This window comes from Cariama cristata, unplaced genomic scaffold, assembly GCF_000690535.1.
Source record: "Cariama cristata isolate BGI_N322 unplaced genomic scaffold, ASM69053v1 scaffold19277, whole genome shotgun sequence".
NCBI lineage: Eukaryota > Metazoa > Chordata > Aves > Cariamiformes > Cariamidae > Cariama > Cariama cristata.
This window is the reverse complement of record NW_009628592.1, coordinates 1-21251: the sequence shown is the minus strand read 5'-3', so window position 1 is coordinate 21251 and position 21251 is coordinate 1. Positions and strand designations below refer to the sequence as shown.

At 38.2% G+C, this 21251-nt stretch overlaps 1 protein-coding gene across 1 annotated transcript; it reads right to left on the bottom strand.

Annotated features, from left to right (window-relative positions):
- Nucleotides 1-734: 734 nt before the first annotated feature.
- On the bottom strand, nt 735-21143 carry LOC104156099 (tyrosine-protein phosphatase non-receptor type 2-like; the record flags this gene model as incomplete). Its single annotated transcript, XM_009704889.1, is given in 6 exon segments — nt 735-944; nt 8386-8523; nt 9710-9808; nt 10434-10534; nt 18333-18449; nt 21030-21143. Coding segments are annotated over 6 exon segments (779 nt in total), but the record flags the coding sequence as incomplete, so codon positions are not given.
- Between the last annotated feature and the right edge of the window lie 108 nt (nt 21144-21251).

Sequence of the window (21251 nt, the reverse complement as noted above, 5' to 3'; positions counted from 1 at the left end):
CAACCATAATGATTCTATGATTTAAAGTTTGTTCAAGTCATGAGCAATTACAGATGACGCAGTTCAGCGAGTAAGCAAAAAAAAAAATAAACAAAAAAATCTCCTTAAAAAAAAAAAAAAATAAACAAAAAAATCTCCTCGTTCCCATGGTAGTGCAGCTGGCTGCCAAGGCCCACCTCGCAGAGGGCTGCACAGCCAGGGAAACCCTGCCCCATCCTCCATCAGGCACTGCAGGAGAGCCAGGCGCACGCCCACGTTCCCATCCCAGGTCAGATACCAACCTTCTGCAACCATAAGAAAAGGGGCCTGTCAGACCTGTGAGATATTCCATGTTTAGAGAAAAAGACTTAGCTATTCTGTTGTCTCAATATATATTCTCAAGCCTCACTTTAAGCTTGTATTAAAAACAAACAAACAAAACCCCCATACTCAATCTTTTCTAAGCACATCTTACATAAAAGGAAAAGAATGCTTATTATTTACTTTCCAGGAAGCTTTGAAAATGCTTAATGTGCTTTAAGATGGATTTGTAAATGTATTTCAAGAGCTGTGTTTTTAAACTGTCAAAAGATGTGAAGGAAAAAAAGAAGTACGATGTCTTAATTAAAGTTTTCACTGGCATATCATTAACTTAAACACCTTTAAAGCCTTCTGACCAAGAAGCCCCTATTGGGAAGGGAGGCAGGGTGTCAGGAGAAGGAAAGGGGTGACAGGGACCATGATCAAACACTCACCAGAACAAGACAAGTGTCTACTAACGAAAACGTGCCAGAACGTCCTATCCCCGCGCTGCAGTGAACTACTGCAGGTCCGTGTTCAGGACTTAGTGACCCAGACTCTCTGACTTTAAACAGGAAGTTCAGGAATGAAGCTGGGGATTCAGGAACTCCAAAGTCTGGCCATGTAGTATAATGAAAATGAGAGATCATCCTGGATTCGCCACTCTAGAAGTGAAAACAAATAAACAATACAACTAGAAAGTATTCTGCTTTTGTTTAGTTAGCACACATTTGCCCAGTCTAAATCAATAGCTATTTTCTATTTTAAACCTCCCACTTACAAGCCAAAAACTTGCTTCAGGTTGGATGACAACCAACAGCGCAACCTGAAGCAGTTTTTCATCCGAGTCAGTAGTTTTCCCCTTTGCAATTATGACCATACACTTTTTTTTTCTTCTTCTCAAACTTCCAGTATTATATGTGCTTCGCTTTACTACTTGCTCCCAAATATTCTTCTTTTTCTACCATTAATGCAGCTTAATGGCTGACAGCAGTTAGACTGCTAGCACTAATACAACCGAAAAAAATACCGGTCGGCATTGTAAACATCCTCCACTCTTGCTCAGAGCAAGTTTTAATATCAAGAGGTGTTAGCATCCTCTTTATACTAACCACATTACTGAGAGGAGCGGGAAGCTTTACAGAAAAGGCCTATAAGAACCCATACAGCAGGATGTCTACCCAAGACTTCTGCTGGACATACTCTTTCTTCGTAAATAAGAAGGGAGGATTCCAAAACCATGCAATTGTTTTAGAACCACGCAGCTCCTCTCCTAACGTGACCAACTAACTGCAAGCATTGAAATGACAGCAAGAGAGTACATGTGTATCTGAAAAGCCCTGATGACAACTTTGGATCATATTTTTATGGAACTCACTTCAGACGTGCTGTTAGATGCTACTCCTTGCCACAGTGATTTTGAGACAACCTGATCACTGATTTAGCTGAGGAATTTTAGAAAGGTTCAGTTATTTTTACCCTCCCTCCATTTCATCTTATTTCCCACACAGACTGAAACCTACACGAACCTCCACAAAGCTGGAACCCAAGAAGACTTCAAATATCAATGTGTTCCAGAAAAGCTATTTTTCTTTTTCAGCAACAGCAAACTATAGCTATGAAATTCAAATAAATTCTACTGTTCTTCATCCGCTCAGTCTGTTTCAACTTCTTATGAGGGTCAACTTATGAAACTCCTTTGTGAAACTAAAATAATCTCATTCACGGTTAACACAGTAACAAAAATATGCTTCCATTTTGCCTTTTGCCTTCAACGCCCAATCCTGCAAGACTGCCAACACTTTCACAGAAAACAGTGGATATTAACATGACTCAAGTCACTCTCAAATGCAGTTATCTTCCAGGAATATTTAGTCTTTTAGTTAAGAGCTCAACAAGGACAAGAGTCTGATCCCTCATACTGGGAAAATGAGTACACAATAAGACCTCAAAGCAAAAAAGAGATCTACGAAGGCCTTAATTGTATAAATACCCTGGGATTTCCCTTTCTTATTTGTCTGAAGCAAAGCATTAAAAAAAAAGAGCTTGCATTTTCGACTGAGATCTTCTTACTGGTCTTCTGTACTTAGTTTTTCAACTACCGAGTTAACTACGAAGGCCTTAATTGTATAAATACCCTGGGATTTCCCTTTCTTATTTGTCTGAAGCAAAGCATTAAAAAAAAGAGCTTGCATTTTCAACTGAGATCTTCTTACTGGTTTTCTGTACTTAAGTTTTTCAACTAGCGAGTTAACTCACTCACTAATCAACTGAAATGACCTATTTGTTTAAAAATCATGAAGGAGATACTTTTTTTTTATAAGAACCCTGGAATTTATAGAATTTTAAAGAAGATAACACTCTTCAGTAATTTTCTCTATTTCTAAGAAAAATAACTCATCCATTTACAAAGAAAATTAAGAGGAAAACTGGAGAGATGAGCCAAATGCACATACTAAGTAAAGTAAAGGTTAAAGTTGTTTCTTGTGAATCTAGATGATCCTTCGAAGCAGTAACTGATACTCTCCCCCTCAAAATTCCTAAATAGCATTCCAGGTGAAAGCCTCCCTTACACCTCAAGGCGGCAAAAATGCCCTTATCTACAGAAAACAAAGGTGATCTGTGGTTTGATTTCCTTTTTTTTCCTGAATCCCATACTTTAACAAGCACTAGCATCCTTCTCCTAAAAAAAAAAAAACGGTAGTGCTTCAAGCACACGGCCAAGTGTCACCCTCCTCATACACTAATCTGAAAACTGACATTTCTAAAGGAGAGATTAAACAGTGCTGTCGTACATTCCATTCAGCTCTAACCCACAGAATTACTTTTTTCTTCCTCCCTGTACTGTACAAAGGCTTTATCCATCCCACACTTTTCCACTACTTCAGCCCATTTTAAAAACACCTAGTCTCTTCACCTTTCTTCACGAGTTCCATTTCAGTGCACCAGAACTGGCTGGTCTTCTTTGAACTTGCAGTTTCTAACTATACAGCCAAATCCCATTTGAATATTTCAAACCTCTCACATTTTCTCTCTTAAACAGAATGGCTCTTTCAAGTGGTGCTTGGCAGTCAAGCCGTACAGCTGAAATACTGTCTTTGTGTGAGTATTTGTACCACCCTTTCGTAAAGAACTCCACCATCACTAAGCCATGCACCACAGCTATCACTTATGCGAAGTGATGCGGGACTGTAATGAGAAAAGGTTTGGCTTGCTAAAGATTCACAACTGTTGACGGACAGAAATTCAATTTTCAAGAACAACTAATTTTATTTAAAGCGTTATCAGGAAACTAGATATTCTTTTAAAGAAAAAAGCTGGACTTCAAGACTCAGGCAGTAATACAAAATTTTATGTATGTTATACACAGGGAACACATTTCTGCATGATAACCGAAAGCCAACTAGTCCTATGGTAACCACAACATATTCTTCCAAGATTCATTCCCTAAGATTAACTACCAAAAAACCCCCAAATCTTAAAGGTCCTTGAATAATCGTGGGACAACATTTAAACAAACAACTTTTCAAGAAAATGAGTCAAACCATTCTAGTGAAAGTTTCATTCTACTGGGACAAGCTTTCAGCAAATAACCACCCATCCTAAAACTGATAAACTCAGAAAGTTACCACAGTTCTCCACTGACTGCTGGCAACACTAACAGCATAATCAAAGGACGATCAAACCACCAGGCAGATATCCACATGAGGACTTGAGCAGAAAAATAATATAATGCCATTAGATTAACCTTCATCAAAACAAGCTTGTCATAACCTTTTTACAGTGACTATCCCATCACTCAAAACAAAAAGGTACAAATATCTTAGAAAAACTAGATTGTTCAGTCACCTGAGTGTATGAACATGAATAAAATACTACCAAAATACCCAACGGAAGTTGATGCGTTCAGTGCCAAGTAAAACAGGTGAAGACAGAAAAATGCTGGTCTGTCAAATTTCACACACTCCTTACAAAAGCCTTCATTTCTTAGTTTAAGGGCTACTGAAATGGTCTAACGTACGAAGGCATAAAATACACCTATAACCCCATAGTGGTCCTGCATTTAATGACCATGCCTTGAGCGCATTAACAACTAATTTGATCATATAAAAATGAGAAGGCATGATGTAAAGGGCAATATTCTATGCACTGAAACTCAAAATTTTAAATCAACTTTTACCACAACCTCTTCTATTTGTTCATTCTAATGCTTGGCAAAATGGCTTTCAAAATGTACATAAAAATGGCAATGAGGATAACAGCCCCAAATAGTCCTCACAAACATTCTGGGTTTCTGGGTGCTTATCCTGTAACAGTAACAGCAATGCCCACTGATTCTGCAGAACACTTGCTGGGTTCTCCTTTCCTGTTAGACACTAATATCTTTCCTAACACCTCAGTCTGACTTCTGTGGTCATCAAGACAAAAATTAATCCCTGTTACAGTTTGACAAACTGGTATGAGGACATCCCACAAGTTTAAAAGCAAGTGCATGCCATGTTTCTGAAATCCCTTCAAGGCACTGTAGGCATTACATACATATACACATCCATATACAAAGATACCACCAGATCCCAGAACATTGCCTGCCATTAGATTGCTCACCTCCACAAACAAAATACCTTGCTAGTACGTTTACAATTTTGGACATCGTAAAGTAGCAGCAAAACAAGAAGATAAGATTTTCTTGAACTACAGTGACTCTTCCTAGTTCATCCACAGGATCGAACAGCGAGGGCCAGTGAGCAGTCCTGCCTCACCTTAATCTGACCGCAACAGCCTCACAGAGGCCTGGTACTAACTTGAGAATCTATTTTGCTAATGTTTTTTTCCAAATATTTGCTATTTGCATACAACTCAAGATTCCATTTGGGGTTTATAATGGTCTTTAAAGCATCATCACAATCAAACGTGTCACATCAAACCTAGTTAATTTCTCCTAGTCCCTTCTCCTCCAGCAAATATTTTCTTTGCAAACCTCTCCTTCGGCTGCTTTATTCTTATTTCTAGGAACCTAGTCAGAGATACATTCATTAAGGTTGCTTCAGGAATTTCAATTCCTTTCCACTTCTCCATTTCCTCACCCAGTCAATCCCTGGTTTCCCTCACGTACTGATGCTCATTTGCCCTCCCATAGCTTCCCTGAATTCCCCAGTACCAACTTAGCGGGGTTTTGCTTACACACATTCACTATGTGTCATGTTGTATCGTCCTCCAGGCTATCTGGGTTGCCACATCAGAAATTACTTGCAACAAAAGTTTTCTTCCTCTAAAGACTGGTACTTACAGTTGTGACAAGGAAAGCTAAAAGCAGCAATAAAGAATAATACAAAAATACACATTCAACACAAGGTGGAGTCTTCCAGAAGTTAGCTGTCAGTATCTAACAATTCTCCCATACTACCAGCACAAAACTTAGCAACCCCATCCAATAAGGTTATTTTACAGATTTAACAAAAGGCTGTCACGAACACCTAACTATCCCTCCTCCAGTATACTGGGAGACTTTGCTTCAAATCACAGACGTGCAATAGCTTCACATATAAATTATTAAGAATTTTTAACATGAACACAGCATTTTCCTTCTACTCTTATTTTCCAAGAGAGGCGTGGGTTTGTGGAAGCCTTCACAGTCAGCCTTTCCTCAAGCAGAGTTCTGAACCTGCACAATTACAGCAGAAAGCAGCGGTCAGCTTTCAGAAGAGCTGCCAATTGATACCAACACAATGATGGGGGATACAGAATGAGCCATGGTGGAAAGGCAGCTTCAAACTTCTATATTCTACAACGCAGAGTGGGTCAGGCAAAAAAAATACGGAAAATCTGCATCAACCACCAGCAAGACAAAGCACCTTAGAAATATTTTCAAAACTTTTGGAAAGATACCGATAAACACCATCTCCTCTCCAAAGCTTTATTGGACTACACTAGCCGCAACAGCAAAAACAAATGTTTGCCTAGAACAGATATAAACAAGTCAAACCCCCAAATGCTTTGGTCTAATCCTAAAAAAACCCCTAACGTTGCCACCCTCCACCCCAAACTTCACCTGTACTTCTAACCACTCTTTAAAAAAAAAAAAAACAAAACCACCACCAACAGAAACAATCAAACATTCAGAGGTTGTTTCATGGGTAACAATATTAAACAAGCACTTTACTCTTCACACATACGTATTTTGCTTACGTATTAAGAGAGATTTGTTGCAGTAAGACAAACGTACTTGGGTTCAGAATGGTTGTATTATAAAGACAATTCTAGTTCTCTCTGTTTTCAAGGAAATACTGAAATTTCTTAAGTATTTTTGGAATTCAAAGTATATTTTGTTCATGAGTCATCTTATACTCCAGGCGTCAAGTGGCTAAATGTCTTCCTACTCTGCCTCCACCAAGGTCCCCTCCAGAATAACTTGTATAAACATACTTCAGCTCACATTTCAAGTTACTGTGAATGCTCAGTTCCCACAAGTTCTATGGTATAATTATCAAATTCTTACAGAAGGCTGCACTTAACATTCGCAGTGTTATTCTAGAAATTATGTCGTTTTTCTGTTTGAGTAACCGAGTATGTTCTCCTTCTTATAGCTGTTTTATACAAAATTATTCTTTGGAGTTAATATTCATGGAGTCTTATCGAAGTGCCAGGGCATGAAAATAAAAATTCGATACAGTAAGTTTGCTAAGTATTTGTGAAACTGATCTAGGTGACATACAAGAAACTCTGTACAGCGCTGATGGGTCTGCATTACCAGTCCAAAGCAAACCCAGAAATCTAAGTGCTCAATAGCTCCAACTCAAAAGTCTATTATAGCATACGCTGTGCTGTTCCTCAAGGGATTTCTGCATTTTCCAGCTAATGCTATGTCCAAACACACACAGATAACGAAAATGGCATCCTTTGAAAACAGGAAGTTTATGATTAGGGGCCAACGGCAGCCAGACAGTTCCACGAAGAAGCCTTTTTGGTAGTTAGGAAAACTTGCCTCGGCTTTACAAAAAGGAGAGTTATTCTTTCTCAGGCACTAGCTTGCAAACACTACTCCTCTCTTCTTTGCCTTTGCCGTCAATAAACAGACAACTAAACAGAAATTCTTCAGGTCAGAAGGACAGAAAAGCTCTTCTTACATTGAATAGACCAAGGAACAACATGCCAAGTTTTATCATGTTGATCTCGTGAGGGAGGTTTCGAATTAACAAACATTATCTCAAAGTACCATTAGTAGTTCCTGTATATTCAAATAATTTTGACCAAATAGATCAATGTTTAGTTGTATAAAACAATATGCAAATTAACATCTTCAAGCTTTCCTTTCCCAAATCCACTGACAAGATAACCTTGAATAAAACTTGCCGTACTAGCACTTTCAATTAATATAAGGCAAGGTTTATAGGGAGAGAGAATATCTTACAAGACATAGCTGGAACAAACAGACAAGCTCTTCAATCCTGTCTTCAGCTCTGAAACAGAAGCAGCAAATTCCAACCCAAGCTCAGGCCAGGAACAATTTTTTTGAGCTTAACTTGATTAAATTGTCAAAGAGCTTAATTTTTAAGAGAAAAGGATGGTTGGTCCTGTGGAGCAAAAGGGGAGGTAAGCAAGAGGAGATAAAGTTACCTATCTACAGGTGGTAACCACCACCACCACCCCCCCAAAAAAAATCAAAACTTAAAGGTAGCTGGACTGAATTACATGGAAAACTAAAATTCCATTAAAAAATCAGTAATTACTGAGTCTGATTTCTGATATTCAAAAGAAATCAGAATTTTCAACTCCTAGGTTTCTCCTTTTAGGGTATTTCTTACAGCTCCTAAGATTCTAAGGAATCACCACTACCATCAATTACAATTCAGCATGTTAAGGTACTGCCAAATGGAAGACAGAAGTATAAAAATGCTGAAGCAGTTATCTCTTTCAATGTGCAGATCAATTCAAGTCTAACTCACCTGCTTATATGCCACACATACATCTTCAACATTATCAGAAGCAAAGCACATTAAAATTTTCAGTGTAAAAGCTCAATCAAACCTGTAGTGACAATATGCTAAATGGTTTTAATTATATACTTAAGCCAAGGAATACGAGCTGTGCAGTCTGAGAAAAGCTTACATTGATGTTTTCTAATTGCAGTAGATGTACTGTGTAATAGGATTTGACGTCTTCAGATACTAGCCTCACACGGAAACCTGTTTCACTGAATGTCATAACTTCTTCTTCTTTTGTTGGCCAGTATTGTGCACACTTCACCTATTTTATTTTTTTTTAAAAAAAGGAGGGAAAAAAAGAAAAAAAAGAAAAAAAGAAAAATCTGGTTAAGTACCCCAGTATCCTGGGCTTTGCATAAGCAGATTCTGAGACCCCATTATTCAATACAGTAGACTCAAGTACCTGCTCCCAGTTGAGGAATTCTCAAAGTCCGTAATATTTACAGCCAAGTTACTACATCTGTTTCAATGGCTCTTATGCATTCCAGCTTTATCTGTTTATGCTTGCTTTCATCACAGGGCTAGCACGTTTTGAGATATACCGTAACCCTTCTCCCTCTCCCCCCTCTCTTTCTCTACAGTGAACAGAGGTCTTCACTCAGCTATTTCAACAACATTTCCCTCCTCCATTTCTGATGTGCACACCTGCACATTTAAGTAACTGATGTAACACATCCAGTTTTCCCCAGGCTTGCTTAATGCTGGAAGATTCTAATGAAACAAAAGAATTAACTAACAAAGCAATGCAAAACCGCCCCTTGTCCTTTGTTCCTCTTGCCCTGCACTCAAACTTCCTGTAAGAAAATTTTTGCGTAAGAAAATAAGTGACTTTTTAAAGGACTGGTCAAATCTTTTTTGCTAACAAACCTACTCAGAAGAAAAACCATAAACCTCAAATGACAGGCATTTATAACTAAAATCCACAGTGGTTTTAGGCACATGAGCAGAAAAACACCATCACAACAGAAGATTTGTGTATTCTGCGCATATACCACTAGCTTTAAAGAATCAAAAAGTAACTAGACTGGTTTGACAGTTGCTGGGCAGCAGCTTGTCTTCATTGTTACAGTTAGGATCACTCTATAGCAAATATACTACTCTGTTAGATTTAGAAGAAATAATCTAAAGATGCTTTAATTCAAACTTGTTTTCCCACCTTCCATTTTGTTCTAGAGCATCGCACATTGCTTCTACTCCACCTGATTTCTATCTGTACATCCTCCTTTCTTGGGATGTTACTTTCACCTTTCTGGATGTATATTTATTAGATGTTGTTTTCACCAAACTGAATTTTGCATCTTAGCTCCATCACTTTAATGTTATATTAAATACATGTTATATTGTACACCTGTGAGAAAGTCTGTTAGCTCTTTTAACATAACAATCATTGCTCAACTGTATTAAAATTACGTGGCTTACTTTACAACTTTAGGCCTAATATTACTTACCGATTCTTTTTCAACAATTCTGTTCAGCATGACAACTGCTTTGGTTTGTTGTTGCCACACCATTAGCCAAAAATGACAACATGTATTAGGCAGTGGACCCTGTGTAGTAAAGAAAAAAATGGGTGTGAGGACATACAGGCAAAGCAGTGTTTGAACACAGTTAATAGTTCACTGTGTGAAACAGGAAAAAGTCTTCCTCTGAAATGTTTAAACAAATTATTAATAGAATGATAGAAATGACAGGCAAAAAAGTAACCACATTGCACAGATCATTCCAGTACTTAAAAGTTTGAAACAAAAAAACCACCACCACCAAAAACTAAAAAAAACCCCAACAAACAAGAAGAGAGTAAGAACTCAGAGAAGGGACGTTTCAGTTTGGGCATCAATACTACTGCGCTGCTAGAAGAAAAGCTACTGCAGGCATGCTCAGAAGGTACAAGATGAAATAAGGGGTAAAAGTATTGTTGCAACCTATTTCCAAAAGAACTGAAGAAAAGAGCAAGAAATACTCAAAAAGCTTTATATGCAGCAAATTATTCACACGTAAATATTCCCTTTGGCTTTTTCTTAAGATACAAAATAACGTGTTCACAACTAGATCAAACAGCCAGTTAGAATGAGACAGTCACAAGGAACCATCCAAATACAAATTAGGACCCTACAACCCCCCCTCCCTCAGACTCCCAATCCCTATAACGACCTAGTAATTGGTGCTACTTACCTGCGTTAAAATATAGTATCTCTGGGCTTCTTCTATGACCACTAGGCTGGCATTGATATAGTCATTCTCAGTGTTCTGCAGTTTTACACGACTATGATCATCTAAAATTGAAAGAAAATCAAGAATTAACGATGCATCCATCTTGATGAATACACTCCAACAGGCAAGTTTAGGTCTGACGAGCAATTAGAAATAACTTCTGCAGTACTAACCAAATGGCAAACTACAAATATACATGAAACTAATTTCTCAGGTAACTTTGATAACTGCCTGTCTCATTCTCCCCTCAGCATTCCATCAGAGTAATTTCAGGCAGCTATTAATAGAAGCTGTTCAGAAAACTGGAATACCCACTTTTCTTCAAAAACCAACCAAACAGAACAACCCTCCCACACACGCCAAAAGATGCTCACAGCCATCCCTCAACACAACAGCACCAGAACCCACACCAGTCAGCACACTGTCCTATCACACCAGGTCACTCCCCTGAATTGTTTCCTTTAAGTTCAGAATTCCAAGATTTTTCGTGAACTATAGTTTCATAGGTGGAAGTAGAATCATACAGTTAAACTCACACAGAAAAAAAAAAAAAAAAAAAGAAAAGAAAAAATCCATTCGCAATAATTCAAACCAAGCTTTGATCAATTTAATTTTCCCAGTAATTCATTGTTTAATACTATACAAATTAAAAATACTAAAGAAGGGGCACATGCAAAAGTGTACCTATTTAACAATTCTTCCAATTAAATGAAGCCTAATCTGACTACAGAGCTTCAGTCTCTCAGGATTACACAGGCAAGACAGAAGATTCCCCTATTTATGGCAAGGGCAAGCAAAGGACGCCATTTAAAATTCTAACGTTAATATGAGAAAGATTAACAGACTAAAACTGTGTCATAATAAAATACTGCATAATAAAAGTCACTGTGGCTGTTCATAGAACCTTTTAGTATCTGATTTATCACCCTCTAGGAGACATTTAGGTGATCAGACTTGTTCACAGTAAGGAATCCTTCAGTCATTTACTAGAACTCTATTAAATAAACAGCATTTTTAGTTTAAAATTTGTATACAGCTGCATGCCAGAAAACGAGATCCAACTGGCTGCAAACCCCCTGAAGCTCAACTGCCTAGACGGACCATTTATGAGAAAAGTAAATAAAAAATAGCAAACTAAAATGAATTTAAGAGACTTCAACACATTTCAGGAAGAGACGGAAGAACTTCCAGAAACCAACTGACAGAGCTGAGTGTGAATTACAATGCAATGCCAGTTTCTAACCTGGTGCACCTGGTCTAACCCACAAAACTCATTTGGGGTCCAGACTGACGGCACAGCTGCTGTTGAAATGTCAGCCCACTTTTCCCTCTCCCATCCCCACGCCAAAAGGCTAACTTTCTTTTAACCAGTATCTCAGGAAACACACAAAATCCATGAGTTTTGACATGAGCAACTACCAAGTATCACATTCAGTGCAGCTACGAAAGCTGAACTCAAATTAAGTCCCTGTATCACAGCCAGACTGCACAGCACAAGGCTCATCTAAGACATCCATGAATAAGACCCCAGATAGGCAAAAAGCCGATAGGAATCAAAAAATAGTTACTGAATTAGTCTCTTGTTCTATGGACCGCCCATATGATTTTATAAATACCTTCCGTATGTTTGGAAACCTGGGAAAAGTACGTTTACTAGGTCTTGATCTGCTTTTATACTCTCCCTCATCTATCTGCTATTGGCAACTGTCAAAAAGGATCTTGCGGGATTCAAGGAAAGAAGTCGACAGTAAATTACTACTTTTTTTGTTTGTTTTTGAAGGACTGAGATTTGAGGTTGTTATCCTACCTCCTTTAGCTGCTAGCTTTTATATGCAGTCACATAACAGACATGCAGAGAACAGAAATATGCTGAAAACCTGTACTTTTTACAACATAAAAGTACAAGAAAGTTACTGGTTTAGTTTGTTTTCATTAGCATGCCAGCTAAGGCAACACCATCTTGACTTTCAGGAGTCTTAAAACAATTTATGATACATCTATATGAAGAAAAAAAATACTATCAAAGACAAGACAGAGTAAGACACATGCATTTTAAAGTAAAATGTATCTCCTTGTATTCTTTTGTCTGGATAGGAAAGCGTTACTTTTTCCTTTCGTGTATCACTTTATCTGAAATGTTTCTACTGGAGAGAAACCAAGACCTTTGTAAATATTACATGTCATTTGCCAACAGGAAAAACTTAAGATCTTGTTATAGTAAATCACACATACCGGTACTAGTGTTCTCGGAAAGATGACGTAAGCAAGCCCTGTTAACAGTTTAATCACCCAGCAGCAGCTGCTCTATTGCTGCCAGTAGGAGATAACTGCTGAGGCCTTCATGAGGTTTCCTACCTTAATCCTTACACACATTTTCAGCCCTATTTCTTCCTTCTTACAAATTCTGCTTTGTAAACATGACAAATAAACTTCTGAAAGTTTTTTTTAAAAGCCCCTTTAACAACTAATTCTATGCACAGACAGTCTCCCTCCTCCTCAACTAAAACAGAGGCGATCCTACGAATACACTGGCATACACTCCACAGGACAAAGAAATCACCAGAATATATTGATTTCCCTTCTTTCAAGGGAAAAGGTTCCTAAAGGACACAATGTCCTAGAAACCTCATTCAAGCCCCGGCTTGCTCTTCTGAATTACATGAAGCAAGCCAACTTTTGACAGCAAGTTAGCTGTAACATATTTCCCGTATGTAAATCATTTCCAGTTACGAAGTACTTCAGATTTATATGAATGATAAACCTATCCTAAACCTTATCTTACAAGATTTATCTTAAACATTGCCATGCCCACAACAGCTAAAATATAGTACTCATTTTCTGAAGTGCTAATTCCTCTATTTCGACAAACGATGCAGCCTGAAAAGGAAGTGGAAACCTTGAAAATGCTTCTCCTTCTGGCTCCTGCACTAAGAAAACTACTCCCAGAACGACACCCTCTGAGAAAACTCTTGTTATCCACTTCAAGTGAAACCTTGTCCCACCAATATCACTGACAACACTCCCCGCGTCTCAAATAAGGCCAAGGCTTCACATTACACATCAATTTGTCCACTCTGCTAAAAAGAAAATCACATATCCAGTTAAAACCGCAATACACAACGTCTGGCGTTTCACATCACACAGTTCTTGCAGCTGGTTAATGGAAGATTTTATTTGAAGACAACTGTGTTTCTAGAAGTGAAACCACTGTATAACTTAAAAATCATTTTTTATCCAAGAGATGCCTCTGGCTCCCCAAATACAGAGCTATTAACAACAAAGGAGGGTGAAATGCTACTTAGTGGATTAAAGAAAGTCATAAATAAAACATGGAGTGGTGAGCCATCCCAGTGACCCAGTCTGACCCTTTCCCACCTACCAGCTAACCCCCTTCATTTCACTGATCTAAATCTAGTCTATCTAAGGTGCTGAATTATTCAAATTATCATACTCGGTCACCAGACGTACAGTCTCAAGTTTCAGAGGTAGCCTACGGCAAAGAAAGGCAAAGTGACGTTTCCCCACCCTGTCACTGCTTGTACACAACAAATGCCATTCATTGTATCAATCATAGCCTAGCTCAGAGCTGAAACGTACTCATGCTGAAATGTATGTGTAACTACTGCACAGGATCTTTATGCTTTTAAGCAGGACTGTGGGAAAAAAAAGATACAATAAAGTTTAGATCAGTCTGTGCTATAAAATTCCCCTCTTCCAACCTCAAAGAAAGAAATATCTCCAAAAGCAGCACGTTGAGTTTATTTATACCACATTTCTGGTAACAAGATGTTTTACGGGATCATTAGATAGTGTCATAAAAATCATCAATGTCAGCTTCTGATACGGACAACAAGAAGTGCAGTAGACTTATTTTGGACAGAAGATCTGCCTGTTCTTAGCACATACACTCAAAACACAGGACAGACACTGTTCCTCTCTCCCTGGTGTATACTTAGCACATACACTCAAAACACAGGACAGAAAGGGAACATTTTTGCAATGATAATTAATCAGCACCATGTGCAAAACCATCCACATCAGCCCCAACTCTGTTCCCCATAAAGCACAATACTCTTCATGTTCCTCTCTCCCTGGTGTATATGCTCAACGACAGCTGTAAGCCTATGGTTGAAAGGTCCAACACAAAGTCTACTAATGGCCACAGGAAGAAAACAAGAGAAATCACTGCCTCTCAAGAGCTTCCAACAGCAACATGATCTATCAGGCAAAACTGTTCAGACGACCTAAGATATTGGGCTACACACCGCATCACGAAGGAAGGCTAAAGATAAAACTGCACAAACCCCCATCTACCCTGCACAAGCAAAAGGGGAAAAAAAAAAAATCCCGTCAATTTTGCTGTGGGGATTTCCTTCTTGCCTCTAAATCTGGGAACACAGTAAGCAGATCTCTAAAGGTATTTACAGTCAATCTGAGACACTAGACTCCTCTGCTATCAACTAAGGACAAGATTTAGAAGGAAAGTTATAACTTTAATGAAACTCAAAGATTTCTGTTGTCAATAAAGAATAATAACCTCACAAGTTATTTTCCTCTCTTAACAATGTTTTCTGAGAAATGGTTTCATCTGTCAGGAAATGACTGGCTGTCAAACCAAACCTATTTCAGATTAACTTCCTGTTTCAATAGTATTACATGGCCAAAATACTCCTCTCCCTATTCTAGATTAATACCAGACTGCTAGACTGCTGGTTTTTTGGCTAGGCAGCAACTCTTGAGAACTTTTACCCAAACTTACACATACCTTAGCCAACAAAACTGGACACTAACAAAAATATTTATGAAACTGGACACAATGTGAAACTCAGGTGTAATGGGCTAAGATGATTAGCATTTCCCAGCTAACAGAAATCAACTTTTACCTAGAAACATACCTAACGGACACTAATTGCTTTCAGTGTACCTGTCCTGTGAATTAGGTTGAAACAGGGCAAACCAACCCAAAGCATTTTTTCCTGCACTTGTAATTGATCTTTTCCATAAGAAGGAATAATCTTTGCATTTCCTCTTGCAGACATACTACCTCAGATTTTAGACTGGCTTGGCCGCTATCTAGATTATGGCAGTGAGAAAATGGTTTTAGAGAAATAAAACATTTTCATCAAATTATGTCTTATGTTTTACAACATGTTTAAGTAGCTAGATCTTACAAGTTTAACTGCTACTTCTGAAGGCCTTTGACTATCAAAGAATATTAGCATTATCACCCGTTTTTCACTTAAACACTGTTACAGAGCACTAAAATTTGCAGAGTGAAGGACCAGATGTTAAGATTGTGTACGACTGAGTTGTCTTGCATTTCTGCAATGCCAGTTCCTCGCATACACGCACCACAATTAAATGTGTTCACCACAGGGACCAAATTGCACAGCTTTTACCCCAGCTGCTCTGAAATTCAGGTACTGCTCTCTTGGAATGTTATTTATCATCTATTTTCTTCCAGATCTCTTTCTCCTCCCAACTCTCACCATCGTTACAGAAACAATTATCAGTCATATTTGAAAACACAGAGATGCAGAATTCAACAGGAATTAGTTCACAGTGTTTTGCTCAGTTCTCCTCATCCAGCCTTGCTCCTAGCGTCCACTTCTGCAGGCTATCTTGGAGGCCCAATTGAAACCTTCTTGCCTTCATAAATGCTAAAAACCGAGACGTGCCTCGTAAAGTTCACCATCTTAGTTCAGTCGTCACGTTATACTTCATGCCAACTAGCATGTAACGACTCTAACTCTTTCCTGAGCCCAACTACTACTTCAGGACTAGATTTTACCTAACTGGCTCTCTGCTTTTGCACCGGGTCCAGGGATTAATACAACCACATAAGTAATTTCCTCCTGGCTAAACGAGCATTTCAGAAGCAGGCTTTGCTATGACCAAGGCAGAGGTGTTTGGTGCTCTTCACTACTGTAAAAGGCATGCCGTGATTAAAGAAAATTTTGAGCTCCAAAAAACTACAGGAAATGAATATAACTCACGCCTCTAAGATATTATTGCAGGCATCAGTAGATGCTGCTTAAGTTAACACAATGTCTTTTTATTTCTTTATTTTAGAAACACTCTTTTTAAAAAGAAAGAAAAACCATAAACACGTTGAAGGCAAATTGCCACTCTCTTTGCAGTAGTGCCTAAGAAGTAAAATCCATGGATGGGAGAAATGGTATTACGCATTAATACAGCTTCTGCCACAAAAGTGGTATAGTATATTGGAACCAGGAACAGGACTTGGGTCTCATGGGTTCAAATCCAATTCCCTGCCTTCTCTTCTTACAACCCCCATCCCAATTTAGGAATGAAACAGAAAGTGAGTAAAACATGATCTACTTGACCACCAGTAAGATGCTAATGCTGTGCTGTAACAGGACAGCAAACCTGGGACACGTACATACCTCTGCCTAGATCAACAAAGGTCCCGCAGAGGCCTACCTCCCTTTGCCGGGAATACCGTGGAAGTTAGTAAGCCTTGACTAACTTGAGGCCTCTTCTTCAGAGCTCCATGTTTCTCAAACAGACCATACTGGGCAATGACACGCAGACACAGCAAAGAGGCCGTGCACTGAGCTCTTAAGTTCAGTTTCATCAGAGCGCAGTACTGAGATTCAGCATTAAGGCAGACTAGACCCAGCTGGTGTGAACACGCCGTGCAAGTTAGCATTCTGGCAATGGTCTGATGAGCAGCACGCAGCGCTGCATCTGACCAGCGTGACTCAACCCGAGACCCTTTCCGTGTAATTTTGAGAAGTGCGATGCACACGCCGTTACCACAACTTTCAACTGGAAACAAGGAGTTCAGCACTTCTCCAAATCTTACAATAGGTATTCAGATTAGGCTCTCAAACAAAAAGTCCCAATACAGCAGCAACCCTTCAAAATTTCTGGATCCAGTAACAAGGCGGCTTTTATGAGCCTTTGGTGCTTGGGGAAACTTTGTACTAGAGAACACACAAACACTTAACCTGTTCCAACTTCAGTATTTTGTAGAAAAATTATGGCTGTACTACATTTTTTTCCTAGTCCTTTTGAAAGTGATTTATGATAGTTTTTCCAGGTAAAACTACATATTGGTAATCTTTTGCTCACATGTCTTTTTGTAATGATTTTGGATTACAGTTTCTAAAGTAAATGCTGTTGAAAAAACAATCCACAACACCTCAGCGGCAAAGCAGCTGGTAAAAAAAAAAAAAAAAAGAACAAAACCTGTCTTCACCCAAGATGTAAGATCATTATGTCACAAAGACTATTTTACAGCAGTTAGTAAAATACAAAGCACTCCGTACCGTATCTACTTGCACTGAGAAAATTAAAACACAACTTCAGGCATATATTCTTCTGAACAGAGAAAAATCACGAAATCTCAAGTATTGTTAAAGCAACAGCAGAAATCAAGTGGCATTTATCCACACAACCTTATACGTGCAGAACCACTTAGCCCAAAAGGAAACTGTTTGTGTTAGTCAAGGCTTAAGTTAATTTCTCTGCTCAAAAGATGTTGATCTTTTTTAATGACAGATAATGCATTATTAAACACATAATTTCCTTATGAGAAAAATATCTTTAAAATATCACTCTGTAGCTCACAAACATTTATCTATATCCTAGTAACTATGATTTGCAATCATCTCTCTTTCACCATTCAGCACAATGAGTTTAACCGACAGACTTTTCTCCCTTCTGTTATACGCATTTGTGTACGTGTTATGAAAAACACATTTATCATGCCTACAGAAATAAATACAATACAAAACCTATCACCATGATTTATTAGCCACAGTGTTTAGAAGTAAACTGGGTAAGTAAAAAGTCTAGAAAGTTGACTGCAATAATTACAGAAAAGATACTTACACGGACTAACATCTCTGTATCTGTTTCGATTTCTGTTTTCTGGGTATTTTGCAACTCTATGAGGGTAGTCACTGGATTTATGTCGAATTTCCTTTAAAAGACAAAAAATGCAATTTACTTATAGCCAGTAAGCTGATTAAGGTTAGCGTTCTACACATCCTATTGTAAGACTTTCAAGCTTATTAATTAATCCAGGTTATTAATAATTAACGTTTGTAAACCAACCTTTACTACACCCAGTGTTATTTTCACTCAGAAAACACGTCTCATTCTTGGCCAAGCTGTTGCCATTTAAATCTTCCCACACTTGGCTAACACCACCAAACTAACATAAGCGCAATTTGGTAAGCAACCGATGTAGCAGGATCAAAGGGGAAAAAACCCCAGATATTTATTATGCTTACAGTTTACCTCAGACTTGCACGTTATCTCCCACAGTAATGAGAGACGGATAGACAGAACTAACGGCAGCATACTGCTAGCTCCTTTACACCAACTGACAGCTTAAATCCCCACAAAGTAACCGAATGAGTTAATGGTTTTATGGCTGCTGTTAACAGCCACAAGACTATTCTTGGCAGTTTGACGGTTCAACCCATATAGCTGTAGTTAAACATGACCCAATATGAAGGAGCAATTCTAGACTCACAAATATCAATGTGAAATCATAGCCTGCTTCTCCCTAGGCATTAATAGAACCCTTTCAATAATCTGCATTTGGAAGACATTCAAACATACTCATTTACACACTATTTTAAGGGGTATACTGTTCACATACTCTGAACGTTCAGGGGTTTTAATTTTTTTTGCCTCTGAGAGTATTGCTTCCACAACTTCACTAAGATACACAGATTTACCTTATGTAGGCAACAGAAAACACAGCTAAAGTGCTATTGACGAGCAGTCTCCAACGAACTGAAGTATCCCTTTATATCTCTGTACTGACGCCATCTCAGCAGACATGGCGCACAATACAGAATTAACAGTATTTTATTTTGAATTCTCCTTTTGGTTTTAGATGATGTTGCTACATATGATCATTATGTCCCACAGAGCATTTAACCTTCTCTTTACAACTAAGCTCTCTTTGGTCTTCTCTCTGTTTCCACTGTCTTCTTTGTCTTCTCAATCTTCCTAAATAATCTATGTGTTCCCAGGCAATGAACACAACCAAAAAGGTCTCTGGTGGAATTCTAACATATGCAAGGAAGTTCCATTTTTTTATCATCTGGTGTGTGACATTACTTAAGTGCAGTGCCAATCTGTAAAGAACCTCAACCACAATGTGGAGCGGCATCTGTCAAGCACCGATGCTCCACATATTTGTATAAAAATCTCTTGATCTATTAGACAACCAGTTTTTTTTTATTTTGATACAACACACCGGAACTTGTCTTCTCCTCTAGTTTATACAGCTTACAAGCTTTGGGAGCAACCACATGCACACTGAATGAATGAACGCATCTGGCAGGCAACCACAATGAAGTTCCCGTGAAACGTAAATTTCATATTACTCCATAACAAGATGCAACATATTTTGTTTGTAAAAGCACTGGTATCCTCTGTGCACAGAAACAGACCTGTAATTTGGTCAAAAAACATTAAAACAGCTAGAAACACTACTACAGTGATGGGGCGGGGGCTTGCTAAAAAGAATGAAACCTAAGGAAGTTTAACGCCTAGTTCTAAAATCAGTTTTCCCACATACGATCCAGCCATCACAAACTGGAAAAACAAATCAGACGCCAGATGTAACGTAAGGTATTACACAAGAAAAATTGGCAATGAAAAAAAAAACCAAAACAAAACATGTGAAAATCAGTATTATTTATTCAGTCATTAATTCAGATTGGATAGCAGCTCCAGGAGTCAGCATAAATATTCCAAGTTTCATACCATTTTACCACAAGTCTTGGCAAATTCATGGAACTGAAGGGCAAATATACAAAACTGGTCTCCGCAAGAATAAAAAAAAAAACCTAATACCCAACTTTTTTTTCTTCAGAGAAACTCACACTTCTCAGGCCAGGTACGTATGGTTCTTACACAACGCTATTACAGGAAAACATCTTTCTAAACAAAAACTCAGTCTAAAAACAAGTAGCCAGCAATTAGAGTATTTTCTACAAGTTTGCGCTATTTAAAAACATATCGTGCTGTTCTCTCTCTATTTTTAAGCAGATCTGTATTCTCTGGTTTTAATATAAAACAAATGCGTTACGTACCTTGAAAAAATCCTGAGTTTGCAAAATCTACAAAATCAGGGAAACATAAAATTCTAATACAAAAAGACTTTATTAAAAAAATATTTTACAGCATAGCTGTAGTAGAACTAGGAAATCCATATACAAAGTTCAGCAGAGCTTAACATACCATTTTCTCTTCAGTTTACTTCTCCAAGAACAATGAAATAATATTAAAATTACCTGGGAAAGCTAACTTGTTCAGTCTGGATATACCAGATGTAACGCGTGTGTACTTTTCTACCTCATGAAGAAAAACCGGTTGCAGAATTCTTCCCTTATGCTTTTATCTCATTAACTTAGCACACTTTATTTCTGCCGTTCCCTGTTAAATTCAAGCCACGGTTCAGTTGCATGGTACATGTCTAGGGGTGATGTATTTGAAATACAAGTAAATGAAATACACTGCTAATTTAACAGAGAAAAAGCACAACTGAAAGTCAGTAAGGAGAACTTTAGTTTTGGGTTTTTCCCTCATTTGTCAAAGAGCACTGTAAAACACATACTGGCTCAAATAACTGCTCTAGTATTATAAGCTTATACGTAAAGTCTATTTTATGGAACTGACCTAAAGATTAGTGTTGCAAGCTAGCAATTTCGTTGTTTCTAGAGAAAAAGGGCAAGCAGCGTATGTTGTGAGGGACAGCGGCGCACGCCTCCTGCAGACCCCGAGCCG